The 19,107-nt window shown below is 42.3% G+C and overlaps 1 protein-coding gene across 1 annotated transcript in view; it reads right to left on the bottom strand.

Moving 5' to 3' along the window:
• Positions 1 to 406: 406 nt before the first annotated feature.
• The window catches only part of Apob (apolipoprotein B), a 37,374-nt gene continuing 18,673 nt past the window's right edge, over positions 407 to 19,107 (bottom strand). The window contains exons 19-29 of the mRNA XM_057780956.1: positions 18,096 to 18,278; positions 17,372 to 17,493; positions 15,790 to 16,000; positions 15,104 to 15,279; positions 14,792 to 14,979; positions 13,829 to 13,974; positions 12,004 to 12,377; positions 4,059 to 11,507; positions 3,419 to 3,533; positions 3,134 to 3,317; positions 407 to 2,249 (exon numbers count right to left, since the gene is read on the bottom strand). Of these exons, the coding sequence (XP_057636939.1) occupies positions 663 to 2,249; positions 3,134 to 3,317; positions 3,419 to 3,533; positions 4,059 to 11,507; positions 12,004 to 12,377; positions 13,829 to 13,974; positions 14,792 to 14,979; positions 15,104 to 15,279; positions 15,790 to 16,000; positions 17,372 to 17,493; positions 18,096 to 18,278 (10,735 nt within the window). The 3' untranslated portion in view covers positions 407 to 662. The remainder of the gene's footprint in view (positions 2,250 to 3,133; positions 3,318 to 3,418; positions 3,534 to 4,058; positions 11,508 to 12,003; positions 12,378 to 13,828; positions 13,975 to 14,791; positions 14,980 to 15,103; positions 15,280 to 15,789; positions 16,001 to 17,371; positions 17,494 to 18,095; positions 18,279 to 19,107) is intronic.

Here is a 19,107-nt window from a genome sequence, read left to right as displayed (position 1 = left end):
GAATGAAGCCCTTGAATCTAGTACTCCCAAGTTATTCCCTCTTCCCTACTAGAAGACTAAGTCAGATGAAAGTCTAGTTGGTTGATTCCAGATTGGAACAGAGAAGAATCTTGCCCAACAGACACAGATAAGTTGTCAAGGAAGATTGTGTGGCGCTTAATGACATATGAGGTACATGCAATGTTCTTCTAGTCAACTTTATACAAAACCCTTTCTTGCTCACATAGTTAATGCAGTTAGTAAGATCAATTAAGTAGGAAAACATTTTCTTCTATAACATTTCCCTTTCTTCTTTATTTTTATCACTGGAATGTGAGTCCTTGTGGGGGTTAGGAAAGCCAGAACCTTTGAACTAATACACTCAATCTAATGTTTCAGTACAAATGAGCCAAGTTGAAGGGTCTGATACACAATATAGAAGTCATTTATTTGCTCACCCCTCCCACACTTAACAAAATAACTCAGATCTTGATTTTTATCTAACTTGTAAAAGTATGTCTTACTGAATTCTTGGTTCTCTGGCCAGCTTGGTTACATGCCTAGGTCACACGTGTATCTTGCACTTACTGGCAGCTGCAGGACTGGCTCAGTTGGATGGTTTTTATAGTAGCATCACATCTCCTACTATGTAAAGGTTTAATTATAATAGATGAATAAATGAATCAGAAGGTGATAATCAGTTCTCCTGGGGCAAGTTTTACATAGGAACTCACATTATTGGCTGTGGCCACCTGAAGCTCTTTCAGTAGCTGGGTGATGTATCTTAGAAACACATGGTAGCTCTGGACAGACAGGTCAATCAACCTTGTGGACTCAGCAATGAATTTTTCATAGTAATCAGAGAGTTTGTCTGAAAAATCTTGCAGTTTGGAACTGAACTGCTGGTGGTAATCAAAAATGATTTCCTTCATTGCAGGGGCCCAGCTTTTAATTGCTTCCTTTGCCGTGATAGAGAGCTCTGCAATCTTCTCCTTCCCCTTTCCATCTATATCAGCAAGGATGCTAAGATATTCTTGGATATTCCTGGACACAAACTGCTCAACTTGAGTTGTGATATTGGAAGCAAAATCAGTAGCCCTGGCACTGTATTCAGAGTGGAAATCTTTAAGGATAACTAAGAGGGACTTAATCAGGTCAACCATCTTTTCTTCGACTTCATAATACTTTACTGTCCAGCCAACCATGCTTGGATCAAAATACTCTTCACGAAGAGCCTTTATGTAATGATAGACCTGCTGTAGCTTGTAGGACGCCTCCTGAAGTATACTTTGAACAGAGTCATTGAAATCACCGAAGATAGAATATAGCTCTTCTTTTAGGAATTGAAAAGCACTTGGGATGTGTATTTTGAAGACTGTATTGATATAATTAGTGAAACAATCAGATTCTTTGTCGCATAGGTATTGAATTTCTTCTACCATGTCGTGTAAAATTTCCTCCAAAACAACCTGAACATTACTGAGTATTGTTGTAAAGTTGACATGCTGGAAGTCTTCAAAGTATCCTTGGATGAATTCTGATGAAATGTTTAAGAGGAACCTGCACTCCAGAATCACATCTTTTAGTTCACTTGCTTTTGGAACTAAAGGAAATCTAAATTTTATGTCACTGAACAAACCCGATTTCTCTACTAGGTCTTGAACATAGGAAAGCAGTTTTTCTAAATTGTTATGGACACTTGAATATAGCCAAGACAGTGACTTTGCTATCCCCCCCATGACCATCGTGCAGAGTTCATCGGCAGTGTATGTTCCTGCATTACCTGGGAGCTTAAATGTATTGTACTTCAGGAAATGGATGAATGAGTCAGTGAGAAGCGCGACTGCCATGTGGTACTTCTGAGTAACATTTACTATGCTGTCTACCACTTTCTCCTGCAGTCTTTCAGGGATGCTTTGGCCCTCCTGAGCCAACATTGCCTCATACAGATTCTGGGTCTTGTCTTTCCACTCCTGGTAAGCATCATGGGCTGCCCTCTGGAAATCCATGTTCATTTCATTAACTGTCCTTATAGCTCTCTCAGCATTGTGCTGCAGACTTCTTTTTAGCTTTGAAGAAGCATTTCCCGGGTAGTACTTATTGACATAATCATAAATAGCCTCTGTAGCCTTGGGCACATTGCTTTTGAGGGAGCCTAGCAATCTGGAAGCTGCCTCGTCTTCCCAATTAATTTTGATGTACCTTCCATCATCAGACTTCTTGTACCTCCACTCAGTCTTGAATATGTTGAGTTTTCTATCTAGAGGGGACTAAAACCAGAAGAATAAAACAGATGAAAAGAATATACTCTCAATGACTCTGATTATATAATATACTACACTAAAACTTCAATACCACATCAAAGAAAAGACCAGAAGAGGGTCTTTCATATTCTGAAGGGGGGGGGGTTAACCTTTCTTTTTTTAGCTCATGTGTTTGTTTTAATAAATAGGCCAACTGATGTTCATTTCTCTTTGTCACATGCTTCAGGGAGGATAAAAAGATAAGTATGTTAGCTACTTAGTGACATTTAACACTAAGGACTTCTTGAAATGGAAAATTGGGAGAAGGAGGAAGAAGCATTGGAGGAAAAATGAGGAAAGAGGTAGGAAAAAACACATTCTGGATTTGAGAAGAGTCCAGCTCAAGAGCTTCAACTTCAGTCTTCACTAGCCAAGCTAATGCCTGGCTTCAGTTTGTAACTCTCCTTACAGCAACATGTTATCTTTGATTTGGTCCCAGCAGAGCTTATAAATGGAATGATAGGAATTTGATGTGCCTCAATCAAGCAATTTCACTGTGGGGAAGAATTACAAAGCCTTGAAAAGAAAGATTCCAGAAAGTCTGATCCTAAAAAAATTGTGGCAGAGTTTTTACATGTCTCAGGAGATGAGGTGTGATTCTTGTTTTGATCCAGAAAGCCATAAATCAACAGTGCTACTTGGGTACCATGGTGTGTCTAATTATCAAGCTCAGCAAAAATTTATTGTAATGTTTTCAGGACAGTAGTACCTCAATGTAGACGTTTGACTGGCTCACCACCTGTCTTTCATCTAGTTTGAGAATGCTCTCAGAGAACTGTCTAGGATGAAAGGAATCACCTATAGTTCTCTACTTGCTTTTGGGCATAGGATGCTCATCAGCTGGGACTCACCTGAGGCTGGAAGTAGACATTCAACCTCAGCATTTGGTCATCTGTGCTTGACTCTACACCCACAGCGCCTATGGCTGGGGAGGCCGCCCAGGCCCACAGACTGGTCTCATCTTCTTTGTAGTACAAACGGAGCTCAGTCAATGCTGGGCTGGTGATGTCGAGGTGAGCCTCTCCCAGCCAGATCCTGAAATCAGAAAAGGAAAGGCAGCTGAATCAGAACAAGAGGGATCCAGAGATGGCAAGCATCACAGCGAGTTTTGAAGAGTGATAGTAAAACTTCCATACCATAGTCCTTGAAATACACCATCTTCATTGTACTCCACATTGAAGTCGCGGTGTTGAAGTGTTCCTTTGTTCTTATAGATGAACATGCGATCTTCCATTTTCTGTGTTCCCACAACTGTATAGAAGAGATTTTATATGTCATTGGTAAATCAGTGTGTGTGTGTGTGTGTGTGTGTGTGTGTGTAGTGAAAACTTGGACAGATACCTTAACCAAACACCTAACTTAAAAGTTTAAAACATACCATATGCAGTTCATAGATTATTTTTTTTAAAAAGTTATTATTTTTCATGGTAGTACTGGGGTTTGAGCTCAGAGCCTCATACATGCTAAGCCTGTTCTCTACCACAGAACTCACTCCAAATCCTTATAATTTTTTTCTATTTTAAATAAACAGAAACTATTATTAGTCTTTAAATTATTATAGAAAAAATATTTTCTTAAAATTTATCCATCAATATCAGTAGATTTTCTAGTTTCATTTTTAAGATACATGGTGGAACATGCATATTCTCCTTTCATTCTATATTTTGCTACACAGAACGATGGTACTGTTGATGTTAATCAAATAAATAATTATGTACTCAAGAACTCAATTGAAAACACATAGTATCCAGGAGAGGTGGAAGAACATTTCCTTACCTTTTAGGTCATACTCCAGAAACTGCCAGATTGAACTGCATGTGGAATCCAGGAAGGTTTCAACATGGTCTGCTTTGTTTTTCAAGCCAGCCCTCCAAGTGACATTATACACAGGGGAGGCCACCTCAACATGTGCAGTCAGTGCGCCAAAGAGAGGAATAAAAACTCCGGCGGGCACAGAGAACTTAAAGGATGGGATCTCAACGGTCTGCTCGGGCAGGGTGATGCTAGGCAGATCAACACCTGCAATCAGTTGGGCTATCCCCTTCAGGTCAAAGCCAGCGCTGCCAACTGGAAAGTTCTTTGGAAGTGTGAACTGGGACACAGTTAACTGAACTTCAGGTATGGTCACCTCAAAAGCAGGAATAGAGGAGTCCTCTGGTTTGGAGTATTGTGTTAACACATCAACCCCAGGGGAATTTACCTTGGGGAGCATTGTTAGGTTGAGGGCAAATGGTGAAGTACTTAATTTCTTATAGATTTTTATCCCACTGAAGCCACCGAGGTTCAGCCCTGGTATAATGAACCGATCAGCCAGTACTTCCACAGGGAGTGAGAGGAGATAGCCATTGGGGTTTTTGGTATATACAAGGGAAGTTGAAACCTGAAGATACTGTTTCTTTCCATCCATCTGTAGGAGTTCCTGCAAGCTTTTGTCATATACTGGTAGAACGATAGAGTCAAGATCCCACAGTTGCCCTTCTGTGGATCCTGCAACATCAAGGTGAACCTTTTCTTGGTCATTGGAGAACTTCACATTGTGCTGAAGGACCCGTGAGTGAATCTGAACTTCACTCTTCCAGTCGACCTTCTGGTTCTTAGTATTGGCTTTCAGGGTCACTTCCTGGTCAAAGTGATGGAGATCAAGGAGGGAACTGGGTTGACTCACATGAACCTGTAGAAGGGTTGACATTGTCCATGGGGAGAGCTCCAGGGTGGCTTTGCACGTTTGCTTTCCTTTTGTGACAAAGAAGCTGTCTACGTGCAAATGGTTTTTAATATTGTGTTCCCATGTGGCATAGATGTGTGGGAGAGTGGCTTCTCCAGCAAAATTTTCTTCTACTTCAATGTTCCAGATCCCATCAACTTTGGAAGCTCCTTGTAGCCTTACTGAAGACCGAGTACCCCTGGAATCCAGGTATGTGTTGGCCTCGCTGGCAACACTTCCTGAATATTCCTGTGAAAGGACGGAACCCTTGATATTTCCTTTGGCGGATGACTCAATGGAAAAATAGGAAGCGAGACTTTCTAAGCTGAACTTGTGCTCCACACCTCCTTTAGCAGTAGAGTGCAGCTTTGAAGAATTGAAGTCATAGTTCAGTTCCATGAATGACGAGACAGTGGGTTTCGACTTGGCATTTCCGTTAAGTTCCTGCTTGAAGTTCATGGTTAAAACAGGAACGTGGAGGCTGGCAGTTGTTTTCACTGACGCGTCCACGTTTTTCTTGTTTAAGCTAATGGTGCTGTCGTGACTGCCCTTCACAAATTTGTTAGTGAGAGAGACAGCTGTGGCTAGCTTCGGTCCCCTTTTCCGCGTCAGACGTGACGTACCCTCTAATTTGTACTGCAGGGCATCCGTGACATATGAAGAGGAAGAAAGGAAATGAGCCACGATGTCTGAGTGGTTATAAAGTCCAGCATTGGTATTCAGCGTGATGACACTTGATTTAAAAGAGAAGTCATAGGTAAAATTGCCCAGAGCTGGAATGTAAATATTGTCAATAGTGCTCAATTCCTTGAGGTCTGGGAGGGAAAACCTGAGGAGATTCCTAGGGGCATGAAGAGCTGGCAGCTCCAAGGATGGCAGCTCTAACCTGTATGAAGGCACGATGACCTTAGGACCCGGAATGGTGACACTTGGGGTATGTATTGATTTGGGGATCACATAGCTGGAGGCCAGTGTCTCTACAGTGAATGGAGACACATCAATGTTGGCGAATGGGATAGTGAAACCATGACTTTGGAAAGTCCTGAGGGGCCGAGGGAGGGAATTTTCAGTTTTGTACTTATCAAACTTAACTTTGGTTTCATTGTAGGATGTGGTAAGAAAATCCAATGCACCATCTCTGACTTTCTCTAGTTTCCTGTCCCAGGAATTGACATTGTTGAGAATAAACTCATAAAACATACTCAGAGGAATCACAATGGAATGCTTGTCTCTGTTCTTTTTATATTGAGCCTTTACACTTAAATCAAATGATTGCCTTGTTGTCTTCAAAAAATCTTTCAAGCCCGCTTCTTCCCAGATGGAGAAATCCTTCAGCAAGGGAGTTGTGAGCCCGATGTAAGGGAGACTAATTTCAGGAATTGTTAAAGGTATGTTTAAGAAGTCCAGGTTGGCATCTCCATTCATTCCTACATGGGCTTCCATGTTGTGTTCATTGTTGACTGCAGAAAAATTTTGGTTGTATTTGTACTGGTTGAATCTAGCACTTGCCTGCCAGCTTGTTTGTTGGGCGTGAGGACTCAGAAATAGAGCATAGTTATTCAGGAAGTCTATTTTCCCGGTCAGCTTTAGGGGAAAACTAACTTTCAAATTTCCCTCATTATTTGTGGATGCAGTAATCATAAACGGTTGTGCTGAAAAGAAAAGCAAATTTTTCAAAGTCCCAATAACTTTTCCATTGAAGTCAGCATTGTGCTCGCCAGTCATTTCTGCCTTCGCATCTCTGAGCAGTACCGTCCCCTTGCCAGTCAGAACGCTGGAGCCCACATGCTGAGATTCAACTTTTGATTCAACTTCAAACTTGGAATAGTTGAGGAAGCCAGATTCATAGGCCAGTTTTTGGATAACCCTTAGGTGTTTGCCGTTTATGTTATTAGACAATCCAAAGGAGGCAATGGGTCCTTTCACAGTGAGGCTAACTTTGGATGAATGTACGCCTTCATCTGAGAAGTTGGGACAGGCCCAGTTCCATGACCCGGTCCCTGAAGAAGTCCATACCACATGTCCAGCTTCTAATAGTGACTTGATTTCATTGTTAAGAGAAGCCTTACTGGAGAAGTCCAGGCTGGGGACACTCAACTTGTGAAAGTACTTTGTGTGGCTGTCAAGGGTGAGCCGATTGTTTATCCTGACAGTCACACCATTATTAAACTCCACTGTGTTTTTCTCTATGTGTAAACTTGCGACCGTGTCTGATTTTCCCTCAATGGCCTTTCCAGAAAATAGCATTTCACCCTTGTGCTCCATCCTCACATACTTACTGGAGAAGTTCATGGATTCCTTCAGGACCAGAGGATTAGGCTTTAGCTCCAAGAATTGAGCTTGTGCTTGAAAATCAAAATTGAGAGCTTCGAATTTGGACTCTCCTGCCGCGGCAACAGAAGCCACCATCTCTGCTTTGTTCTCTGAAGTAGTTACATTCTGTATGTTGGCGTTCGCATCTAATATAAAGAGGGGAGACTGGATCTTCAGGACGCCATGAAGTTTGCCGAAAGCAGGTATTTCAATTGTGTGTGAGAGGCGAGGAAGCTGGAATTCTGGTATGTGAAGATCAGGAACTTTAAAATCTTTGAAATTGACATTTGGAATTGTGAATTCTGGAATTGCGATTTCTGGTACCTGGAAGTCTGGCAGAGTGAGTCTTGCAAGAGGGATGTTCACCATCCCCAAATCTTTCAGGTACACTTCTGGAAGAGGCCACTGCAGCTCACTGCTCAGCATTTGGTCAATAGTTCTGATAATCTTTGCTTTTATTTCCAGCAAATCTACTGTAAAGGAGCGGACATGGTAGGTGTTGAGGATAGTGAATTCTGGTGTGGAAAATCTTGATGGGATTTTTACATTCTTTAACGTTTTGAAGTTTATCCGAATTGATGGGATCCTCAAATCTGTCAGGGGGACTATGAAGTCAGGAGTCTGGAAGGTACCTTCTTGGAGAGCACGGAGACTGATCTCAAAGGCAGGCATGGTCCCCATAAATGTTTGGATTTCAGGAACAGTGAACCCTTGCTCCACCAGCACTTTCACATGCTCAGCCCAGTTTTGGATAGAATATTGTTCTGCAAAGTCTGTAATGTTCTTAACAGTTAGAATCCACCTGTCAGAAATGTAAGTGACCAGTGTATTGTAAGCTTGGCTTACCAGAGACAAGAAGCGCTCAAGTTCCCATGGAATGTCTATTTGATAAATTATGTTTCGCACATCATCTAGGGTATGGTCTTTTATGTGAGCCAAAGCATCTTGCAGCCAATCAAAGAACATAGTTACTGTGGTGCCCTTGAGTCTTTCCAGATAGCTGGAGACCGTGGCTTTGAAGTCTTCTACCAGCAGTTTTAATGCTTCCATTTTCTGTGGAAGTTCAAGGGCTTGGATTTCAGCATTGATTCTCTGAGTCATCTCACGTAGTTTGCTGTTGGTTTCATCTATGAACTGGTGATAATCAAATGCTTTTAACTTCTTCACCAACATGTCAAGACATCTATTTAGTTCTTCAATGAGTTTTTTGAAAGACAATGCTTTAAACCACTCAACAGTTTCATCAATAAACCCAACAAATTTATCATAGCAATCTTTTATCTCAATTTGTTGTAGCACATTACTTAGTTTCTGAAGAGTCTCACCCAGGCTGTAACTGCGGGCCAACTCTACTAATTTATCCATTAAAACCTGGATTTGTTGGTTTACTTCATATTTCTCAATTAACTCACGGACTATAGTATTGATTCTCTCAGTTACTTTAAAATCCTCAATAAGATTCATAACAAAGTATTCGACACGTTCAATAATGTTCTTTACTCTTTGTAATAGAATTGCAGTTCTCAATTGATCTAAATACGTCGTGACATCAATAGCTTCAATCTGTTGTTTTAACTCTGCAGCCAGCTGTTGAATATCTACAGTCTGAATTTGTGTCCTGAGCTGCTGTAGTTTTTCTTGTATCTGGATTCTGATTTGATATTTAGTATCCATATTCTGGATCCAAGAGGCTGTACTACTATCAAGTTTGTTCAAATCAACATTTTCAACAAATACATATAGATTATGGATTGATTTTTCTAGATTTACACGGATATGATACTGTTCATCAAGAATTTTTAGCTGTTCAATGATTCGATCAATAATCTGAGCAATAGTTTTTTTTAAAACCTGTGGGTCATAATTGTCTTTAATATACTGATCAAATTGTATCACGTATGTCTCAAGTTGAGAAAGTTTTTCATTGAAGTTGATTTTGGCACTATCTAAAGCAATTAGTACATCATTGTCTGTAATTTTATAATTTTTCATGAAAGCAGTTAGTTTTTCCTTAGCATTGGTTACTTGTCCCTCCCAGTCAGATGCATTCAGATAGTCATGAACTTGCTGTGGAAGTCTGCTCAGGGCTGCTTTGTATTTCCTCAAATACTGATCAATATTGATGCTTTGCAATTCTCCCTGCACGGCTTCCAGTAGAGTTATAATTCTTCTTCGATTTCTCTCCAAATACTCTGGTAGGCTTTTAAAGAATGGGAGGCTGATGGTGTGAACATCCTGGTTCTTATCATACTTCACAAAAGCAACAATTGTGAATTCTTGGGGTTTGTCCACAGCATCATTTATCTCTAAGTCGTCAAGGTCACTGACAGGCTCGCTGTGGAAAAACGGTAGTTTAAGTGGCCAGGAGGGCTCAGAGAGGTCAGCCCATCCGCTAAGCTCGACACCAATTTTGTCTTCAGTGTTGTAGGCTTCAAAGTTTTGTCTGTATACCTTGTCATTCAGTCTGGTTTCGAATTTCCAGGTGCTTGTCTGCTCAACTGGTGTGAGCAGGGCGGTGGCTTCATGGTTAAGAGCTGTGCTGATGCTACTCTTGTACACTAGATCGTGGTTTGTGGATCCCTTGAAGTCATGAGAGAAGCTGAGTGCCAGAGGTTCCGCTTTCAGCAAAAACTTACTATACAGCTTCCCAGCGTGCTGTCCCCAGAAAGCCAGTTTCCCATCACCGCTCGTGTGTGTGTCGATGCCCAAGGTAAACGGTTTCAAAACAAAGTGGAAAACATTGTTAAAGTTTAGTGGTTCTGAATTATAGTTGGTAATGACGTCCACAGAGGAAGCCAGCCCTTTAATGTCTGCATTAAGTCGATGACTGAATTCCGTGCCCTGAACCTTAGCTATAGTATCTGCTCTGTAACTTCCCACTACTAGGTTGGTATAAGAGACGGCATAGATGTGCTTCAGCTCATTGTTTTGATAGGTTCCCTTAAAGTTACCACCCACGTTCAGCTTCAGCGGTTCTAGTCGTAACTGCCCACTGTTGGCCAAATCTAGAGCATCATATCTCAAGTCATGGCTTAAAGTAGTTAGAAAAGAGTAAGGCTGTAGGTGTAAGTTAAAATTCTGCTTATAGAACTTGTTAGCACTGTAAATGTTGTCCATTTTTGAGGAGAAGTCCAGCGAGAGGCCTGCAATGCTTAGACTGTGTGTGTGGTCGAGTTTCATTTCCGCGTAGGAGCCCATCATGTCATTGGACAGCTTCAACCCTTCTCGGCTGAGTTTGAAGTTGAAGACGTTCTTGCTGTCTGCACCCAGAATCATGGCCTGGTACATGCTTCCTAACGAGACCTCCGTGAGGGCAGCTTTCCCATCCAGATTGAATTTCGCGTGGTGTTCCTTGAAGCGGCCACTTGTTGATAATTTCATGGATGCCCCAGAGAGGCCAAGATCTGCATTCAACTCATTTTCCAGCACCAAGGGGCTGTACTTCAAGTTGGTGGTTGCACTGGTCGATAGTCCGTCTCGTGCGATCTTTAATGTTGCCTTGTGAGCACCAGTATTTATTTTGTCAGTGCCCAAGATGTCAGCATTTAATTCCACACCCTGGGAAGTGAGTGATCCAGAAAGAAGAGTGGTGAGACTCAGGGACTTATAGTTGGCCTGATGCTCAGAACGTAGAGAGGCGCTTTGCTTAGAGAATGTCATGTCCAGCTTGTTAGAGGCAGCGAAGTTCTCATACTGCCCACTGCTGTCAGATTTCAGAGTCAGCTCGTAGTTTTCATATTTCAGGGAAGCCGTGTTCTTGAATATGCCATCTTGCAGATCGGACGTAGAAGTGACGGAGAGGGTTCCATCCTGGTACGTTGCCACTATCTGGTTGGTGCCTTGGAAGTAGGTGGAGTTAAACCTCATGTTGGATTCCCCACTCAGCTGACCGGTGGTAGTGTCTCTCTCACAAGACAGGCCATATTTGCCCTGAGCATAGAACGAGGATGCTCTGAGCTGCCCATCAATCTTGAGGTCTTTGACATACAGGTGTTGCTTCTTCTTAGAGTCCAGGTGAACAGTAGCAGACACCTGTGGTCCCAAGGCACTAGATGCTTCAAAGGTTAGTAAACCTTTTGAGACTGGCGTGTTTCCAAATTTTTCTACGTGGCTGACTTTGAACTTTGAATCTAGAAGTTTGTGGTGCAGAGACCCATCACAGGACAAGGTGAATGTGTTCCTGCTGTCAAACGTTGTTTCTCCAGAACCTAGCAGAAAAATCCGAGATATGGTTAAATCAAGCAACAAATTTCCAGAATAACCTTTATGTTGAAAGTTAACAGGAGCCTTATATAGCTAGACCAATTATAACAGTGGCATTTCTAATGTATACATGAAATTTGAAGTCAAAAGGCTAAAAGGCATCCCTCCAGAAAGCTTTCCTGGTTTGCTGCACCCCTTGCTGGGTTCCCTTATCAAACATTTTCATGGCACCTCATACTATATAGTATATACGGTATCATAACACTTCTTACACTGAATTATAACTCCGCAGAGAAATGGCTGTTCTATTGTTACTACCTAACCTATTACTGAATACTTACCATATGCTTAATAAATATTTCCATTAGTGAATGAATGAAAAGACTTCCACGTAGCAAGAAAACTATTTGTAGGAAAGCCTAAATTCTTCCCTCCTAGAGCTGTCCCATCGGAATGTGGAATCTATTAGCCCTATGGACCCTTTCTCGGAGCAGGCCTCACCTTGCACGCTGTAGGAAAACAGGTCAACTGCAGAGTCAGCCTTCATGCGGTACTGAGCCCGAAGGCTGAAGTGGTCTCTGCTGGTGTTGCCACCAGTGTACGATGCTGACCAGTTGTACAAGTTGCTGTAGACATTTGTGGAAAGGTCTAGAACACCCAAGAGAGGCACTTGCAGTTGATATGTCTTGGGGATTGTAAAAGTGGGGAGCTGGAACACTTGAGATGGCAGCTGGAATCCCATAGACTTGAAGTTCAGGGCTGGGGTCCTCACAGTCTCTGGTATCTTTAGATCCTTTGAAGACTTGCCACTCAGAGGCAAAGGGATGTCAAGTTTTATACTGTTCTTGTTCAATGTATATTTGACCCGGCCATCACTGAAGTGAACAGAGACAGTGTCCCCACAGTCAGACATTAAGAACTCAAAACCTTCGGTCTTGACTCCCCTCGTCTCCCAGCCTACTATGTTCTTTTCTCCATGGTATTTCTTATGCCTGGGTCTCTTTCCACACTGCCCACTAAATACATCCCAAACCCTCCCAAGAGCCACCTGTGTATCAAGATCCCTATATCACTCTCAAAGAGCCCATCCTAATTCTGATTATGTCATTTATTGGTTCATTTATTGCTTTATTTGGCAGAAAGGATAAAACCTTACCCTGATTCTGTCTTCTCACTGTTTCTGCTCTAGTATTTTGCATATAGTAGATACTTGATAAGTACTTGCTAAACCTAATAGAAGCAACTTGATATGTAAAAGAACACAGTCAGGTAAGGAAGGTAGATGGTAGTTCTAGCTTCTGCCAATTAGGAATGTTATCTTAGAATTAGCCTCTCTGAGTCTCAGTGATGCTATCTGCATAGTACCCTTTCTGCTGAACCCCAGAAATGGCCTTGGGTATCAAATGGGACTTGTAATCTTTTCAGTAAATACCTGCAGCAGACTATGATGATGATCTATAAAAATCAGGCAGGTGGTCAGGCAGGTAGTATTTGTTATGCTTGAATAACCTCTCATTGTATACTGTAAAATGGGCAGGATGCTGCCTGCTCTGCCCCCTACATTCCTGTTCTATCCCCATGCATTGAAATTCCAGTAGCAAGGAAAAAAAAATCTCATCTTCATCAGTGTTGGTCTGTCAGGGGAATGGGGGGACTTCAGCCTTGTGATTGATAGTAACCAGTCATCAGGCATGGTCAATTGTGTACTCAGCCATAACCTTCCAAGGGGCCCATATAACACAGGGAGGGCATTTAGATTCTGGACTGTGAGGATTATATGAATTATCAATTTAGGAACAAAAATTGTCTCTTTAGCTCATGCTCCACCACTTTTTTTTTTATAAAATAAATAAAGTGTCACACACATGTTTGTTATCACAGATAGGAAGTGAGCAGTGTGGTTTTGAATTTTCTGCTAGGATTAAGGTGTGTTTCTCTCTCTCTCTCTCTCTCTCTCTCTCTCTCTCTCTCTCTCTCTCTCTCTCTCTCTCTCTCTCTTTTTTAATGCTTAGTGACTGTTTGCCCTCCAAAGCTGAATTAGAATATCTTGCAAACTCAGGCTGTGATGGATGTAACACTAAAGAGCAGGATTTTCAGAATCTTTAATTATTTTCTTAAGTTCTCCAGACTATGCTGCTGTTCACATGGGAACCTCATTTTTAATGATACAAAACCACTGGTATTTATCCTATAGCTGTTCATTGTCACCAAGTGCTTAAATAGCTTCTCTGATTTTTTTTAACAGAAAAGTGTAAATCGGGCTAGGTGAAATATTCCCTTTTCTTTGCAGAGTACAAAGATGATGTCCCCTGTTTCCCCCTCCTACCTCTTTAGGAAGAGGTTGTCTGGGATTTGGAGGTCAGGCAATCCCATTTTCTGGAGGTTCAACTCTGAGAGACCGTTGAGGTGATCCTGTAGCATCCGGGAGTAAGGAAGACCCCTGGATGCCATCTGAAGCCATGTGTTTGTTGCCTGCAAGGCGACAGGAGAGTTTAAGAGCAAGAAATGGATCTCAGTGGCCCTCCAAGTACAACTAACATGACTGACAGAGCAGGTCTGCAGGTCAGTTATCAATCAAAGTGATGCACTGAAGCTTAAAGATAAGTTACTGGAAAGTGTGGGTCTCCAGTGCCTGATTTCTCTGCAGTTTATTTTTACTCATTTATTTGTGTGTGTGTGTGTGTGTGTGTGTGTGTGTGTGTACAGGCCAAAGGCCAACCTTGAAAGTCCTTCCTTCTCTAACCCTGTTTGCCTATCTTGTTTTTAAGCCAAGGTCTCTCACTGGGACCTGGGGTTCATCAATTTGTCTGGCCACTGAGCCCCAGGGATTCTTCTGTCTCCCAGTACCTTGTGGTAGGATTGCAAGCACATACCATCTTGCTTGGTTTTTTAATGTGGGTGATGGGGCTCCAACTCAGATCTCCATTCTTTGACAGCAAACACTTTATTGGCCAAGCTATCCTCATCCCTTTTTATACATTTTCTATAAATATATGTAACTATATATAATTATAATAAACTACATATATATGCACATGTGTAATTTATAGGTATGTGTGTATATAATTTATAGGTATGTGTGTATGTGTTCTGATGCTACTCTTAACACAGAAAACTCTTCAGCTTAGTGGCATCCATTAGATATTTGTTCTATGCAGCTTTGTGTGCTTGGAAAACTAGCCACTCGTGCTTTGCTTATGTCTCTCTGGATGTTTCTGCACCTAGCTCAGTTGTTGAGGCAGTTAGCATCTACAGCCATTCATTTATTCTGCTGCACGGTCATACTTACAATAATTAATTTGGAACCCATGTGCCGGAAAGTCATGTCTGTTTGAGGGACTCTTTGATCCAGGAGACGATTGGCATACTCATGCAAAGTTCTGGGGTAACTGGAAAGATCCACCGGGAAATTGGAGGCTACTTTTTTGGTATCCACGTTGGTTCCTGTGTTCCAGTCAAATTCGATTTTCTCATTGTCTGAAAATGCACATGTAACATGGCCATCAGTGATGTTAGCTCGGCCCATAGTTTTTACTCTACACAGTCACCCTTAAGCACACAGAGCCCTGAAAAGGGCTCATGGGATGGAAGGGTCACATACCGTAACGCCATGCCACTCTCTTGGAAATTGTCGAGCCATAAGCTGTAGCAGATGAGTCCATCTGGAACAGCAGTTTTGTGGGGGACCAGTGGGTGTGGACTTCACTCCTGGCTTCTGCTAGCAAACGTGGTACGGAAACAACCCCTTTGATCTTGCCATCTCCCTTTCTGTCATAGCTGTTGAAAGAAATCAGTTGGCATCAGTGACTTTTAAGGTATCCAGGATTCAATAATTAGAAGTTACATTTTTTTTTGGTGATAAAAGCCAGACATGAATAAATCAGAGATCTGACCATACATAGACCAAACTCATTAACTTATAAAGCCAATATTCAGCATGGAATATAGAGTTTGCAGGGAGGTAGATAAGCTTTATAAAAAACTATTTGCTTTTTTCTCTCTAGCCTTAGCCAAGCAGTTAAACCACTCTGAGCTATCAAGTCCTTGTCAGTAGTAAATAGGGACAAGGGGCTAAGACAACTTTTAATGTGTAAATAGATCAGTGCTTGTTGAATAATGGAAATGTCCAACTGAATATGTGTAGGGAGGGACATGTTGGGAACTGTATTTGCAGGTAGATTATAGGACAGAGGTGGCCCTGGCTTGACCAGATAGGAAGCTTGGAGAAGAAAGCAAAGAGACACCAAGGCCCCCAGTTCAGCTCTGGTCTCTTAAACCTTTCCTTACCTCACATGGCCCACAAGAGAGACCTCAGTGATTTTTTTGTTCTGGATGTCCAGGATGAGTTTGTAAGCATTTTTGTCCCTCGCAGATTCATCATTAACTCTGAGGATTGTCCCAATGTCAACATCAAACCCTGGAATTAGGACTTCACTCGAGAGAGTCCTGCTTTGACGATTGTATTTGAACACCGCAGTGGCTTCAGTCTGCTGTACTCCTGAAAGGGTTCACGGGAGAGTCAAGAGTGTGCCGTGAGGCTATGCAAAGGAAAAAAAATGAGGCAGAGAAGAAAGCTGCAAACCCCTGACTACCATGGGATTAAATGAGGATGCCGGTTAAGATTTTCCCATGGATTATGTTTGCTGTCCATTCACTTCACTTCCAAGCATTTACTGATGGCTTATAGTGAGCTGGGCAACGTTCTTGCCACTGGGGTACCCAGCCCTTGTATGGTTCATCTATTCATGGTCAATGGGGTCTATGGACTGTATGCAAATCAGTTACCTGCGTCAGAGGGCAATAAATATTTTGAAGACATGGGAAACGGACCATGAGGAAAGGAAACAGAGGGACGAAAAGGGGGCTGTTTCCTACACATTGGTCACACAAATATTTCCCTGTTAAAAGGATATGTGGGCAAGACCACAGTTCAGAGAGGACTGGGCCATGCTGAGTTCTGGATGTGGGGAATGGAGGCAAAGGCCTGAGGTGGGGGATGCTCAGATGATCAAGGAATGCAGGCTCTAATTCTTCAAAATTTAACAAAAATATGATTTCTCACCTTGTCCCGCCCCTTATCATTCTTTCTTGCTTTCCTTCCTTCCCATCGTTTCTTTCCACAACCACATGTCATATCCTGAACCCAACTCTGTTGTTTTCTCTCCCCACTACTGGCATAGTAGCATGAAAATTTCCTCTAATGCAAACACCTCCATCTCTTGATTGGATTATTGACATCACTTGAACACTAGATTCTTAGTTCTGTTTTCTTCCCATCTTTTTTTGACATGTTCCATCCCTAGAGTATTTGCACATGCTAGTCCCTTAGCCTGCAACTCTTTCCTCCATGGCTTATTGCCTCTCTATCCTGTTATCTTTCCCCTTTTCTCTTTTTAAAAAGATTTTCAGGCAGTATTGGCACACATCTTTAATGCCAGCACTCAGGAGGTAGAGGCAGGTGGAGCTCTGAGTTTGAGGCCAGCCTGGTCTACAAAGTGAATTCTAAAATAGCCAGAGCTACATGATGCGGGTGGGAACCCTGTCTCAAAAAACATAATGGAAACAGACGACAAACAAAATTTCCTTTATCATCCTCATTTTACTGTCTCTCCTACCCTCCTTTCTCCCTACTGTGTATACTATTCCCTAGAGCCTTTTATACTCGATTCCTCCCTCAAACCTGAAGACATGTTTGGTTGATTACTATAACTGCCATGAAGGTGAAGCCTTCATTTCTAGCCTCAGCTTTAAGAAAATGTCTGACACCTACTGGGAACCCAGTATACTTGTGAAATGCATCACCATAAAGGTGTGTGTCCTGAACCCAAGACAGAGTTAGTGATAGAGCAGCCTCATTTTGGATACTCACCTTCGGCTTGAACTAGGAACTTCAGTGTGTCCACCAAAGCCTTGTCTTCTTTTTGGAGTTCATAGGTTGCACTGGCAGAATATTGCTCCACCTCTCCTGTGGGCCTCAGCTCTAGCTCATACCTAAAGATGTCACGGCATGTCCAGTACAAACTGTTAGCTCCTTTCAAAGATGATAATGATGCCCCCCAACAATCCAGCCTCACACACCACAAAAATGCACGTATTGTTTTAATACCACCTCTTTCTCTCAGCTAGTGATAGTCCTTATGATTCTACTTAATCTTCCTAAGAGCCCTAGGCAAGGGAAGCTCCCAGGTTGTCCAGGGCTTTTGGATGAGTTAAAAAGTTGACCTGTACCTTTCATGCTGAGAACAAGCAGTGGGAATGGGGGTTGCGGAGGGATGATGAGCCCCAAAGCATGGTGAGGGCTTTGAGCACACACACTGGTCAGCTTCACAAGGCTTACAGTGATAGGTATGGAGACTCAGTAAAGGAATTGATAGACTTGAATATGACACTGTGATCTCCACATCCAGTGCATGAAGCACCTCAAGGGGGAATCCACAGTGTTGACCAGAGGGCCACCATTTTAAGTTCTCAGACAATGATGTATGCTCTTAAGGTTGGAAACATGGTCTTGCAATCCTTGGCATTTTGCTTTTTGTCCCCTCCCCCCAGGTAGAGGGGAAGCAGATGCTAGGCTAGCATCGAGTATCTCTCACCTGGTGTCCCCTGTCAGTGGGTAGTAGGAAGCAGACTCTGTGGAGCTGGCATTGGAGTAAGCCCCTGTGGTGCAGTAGTTCATGCCAGTGAAGAAAGGTCTGCAAGTTGACCAGGACTGCCTGTTCTCAATCAGAGGAGAGATCTCTTCCGTTTTGGTGGTAGACACCAAATGCAGAGTGTTGCTTGCGAGGAATGAAAAGGGGACGTTACCTTTGTATGATGACCTGAAATGCCTATGGTTGAATCTTGCTGTGGACATGCCTTCCCCACCCCCATCCTCGATCCTTCTCTTTTGTTCACACACACCTCACATTATTTGGTTTATGGGGAAACAAATATGAGTATAAAGAGCATCAGTAACATGATCATAAGGACCCTTGTTTCAGATGTTACATTGGGTTCTCTGCATTACCCTCGATCCCTCTGCAGGCCTAGGATTCCTATTTTACAGCGCAGAGAGAAGCTTGGAGAGAAACTTATCACTGAGGTTGGGTGCAGGCTGGACGTAGGGACTTTGTCTTTTTCGCATGCAAGTTTTCTTACATTCTGAGTTCTTTCTACTAGCACTAAAATGCTCAAGTTTTAGCACCTGGTCACCCTATAACCTGACCCCCATCTGCAAATCCCTTTATTTCCTTCTTAGCCCAATTTGTCTCCTTTGTAATCAAGAGAGTTTTCTCCCTTTGAAGTGTTTTTTTCCAAACACTTTACACTGCCTCTTCCTCCTTATGCTCCTGAAAATGCTTTCTTTGGTATGACCAGTCCCTGTCTTGCTCCTTAATTTGATGGTGTGTGTGTGTGTGTGTGTGTGTGTGTGTGTTATTTATCTTCTTTGGCCCCTCACAAGTGTTTTGTAGAGATGCTCAAACATATCCACATTAAGGTATCAGAGTCTAACCTCTGAGAACTTTACAACACTTTAGAGATGTACTTCAAAAATGAGAAAATAGAACCAATTCCACTCATGCCCTGGTTTCTTCTTTGGAATACGTGCTTTTAAACTCAGGATCC

This window comes from Chionomys nivalis, chromosome 1 (genome assembly GCF_950005125.1).
Source record: "Chionomys nivalis chromosome 1, mChiNiv1.1, whole genome shotgun sequence".
In the NCBI taxonomy this organism is placed as follows: Eukaryota; Metazoa; Chordata; class Mammalia; order Rodentia; family Cricetidae; genus Chionomys; species Chionomys nivalis.
This window is presented reverse-complemented; position numbering and strand designations above follow the sequence as displayed.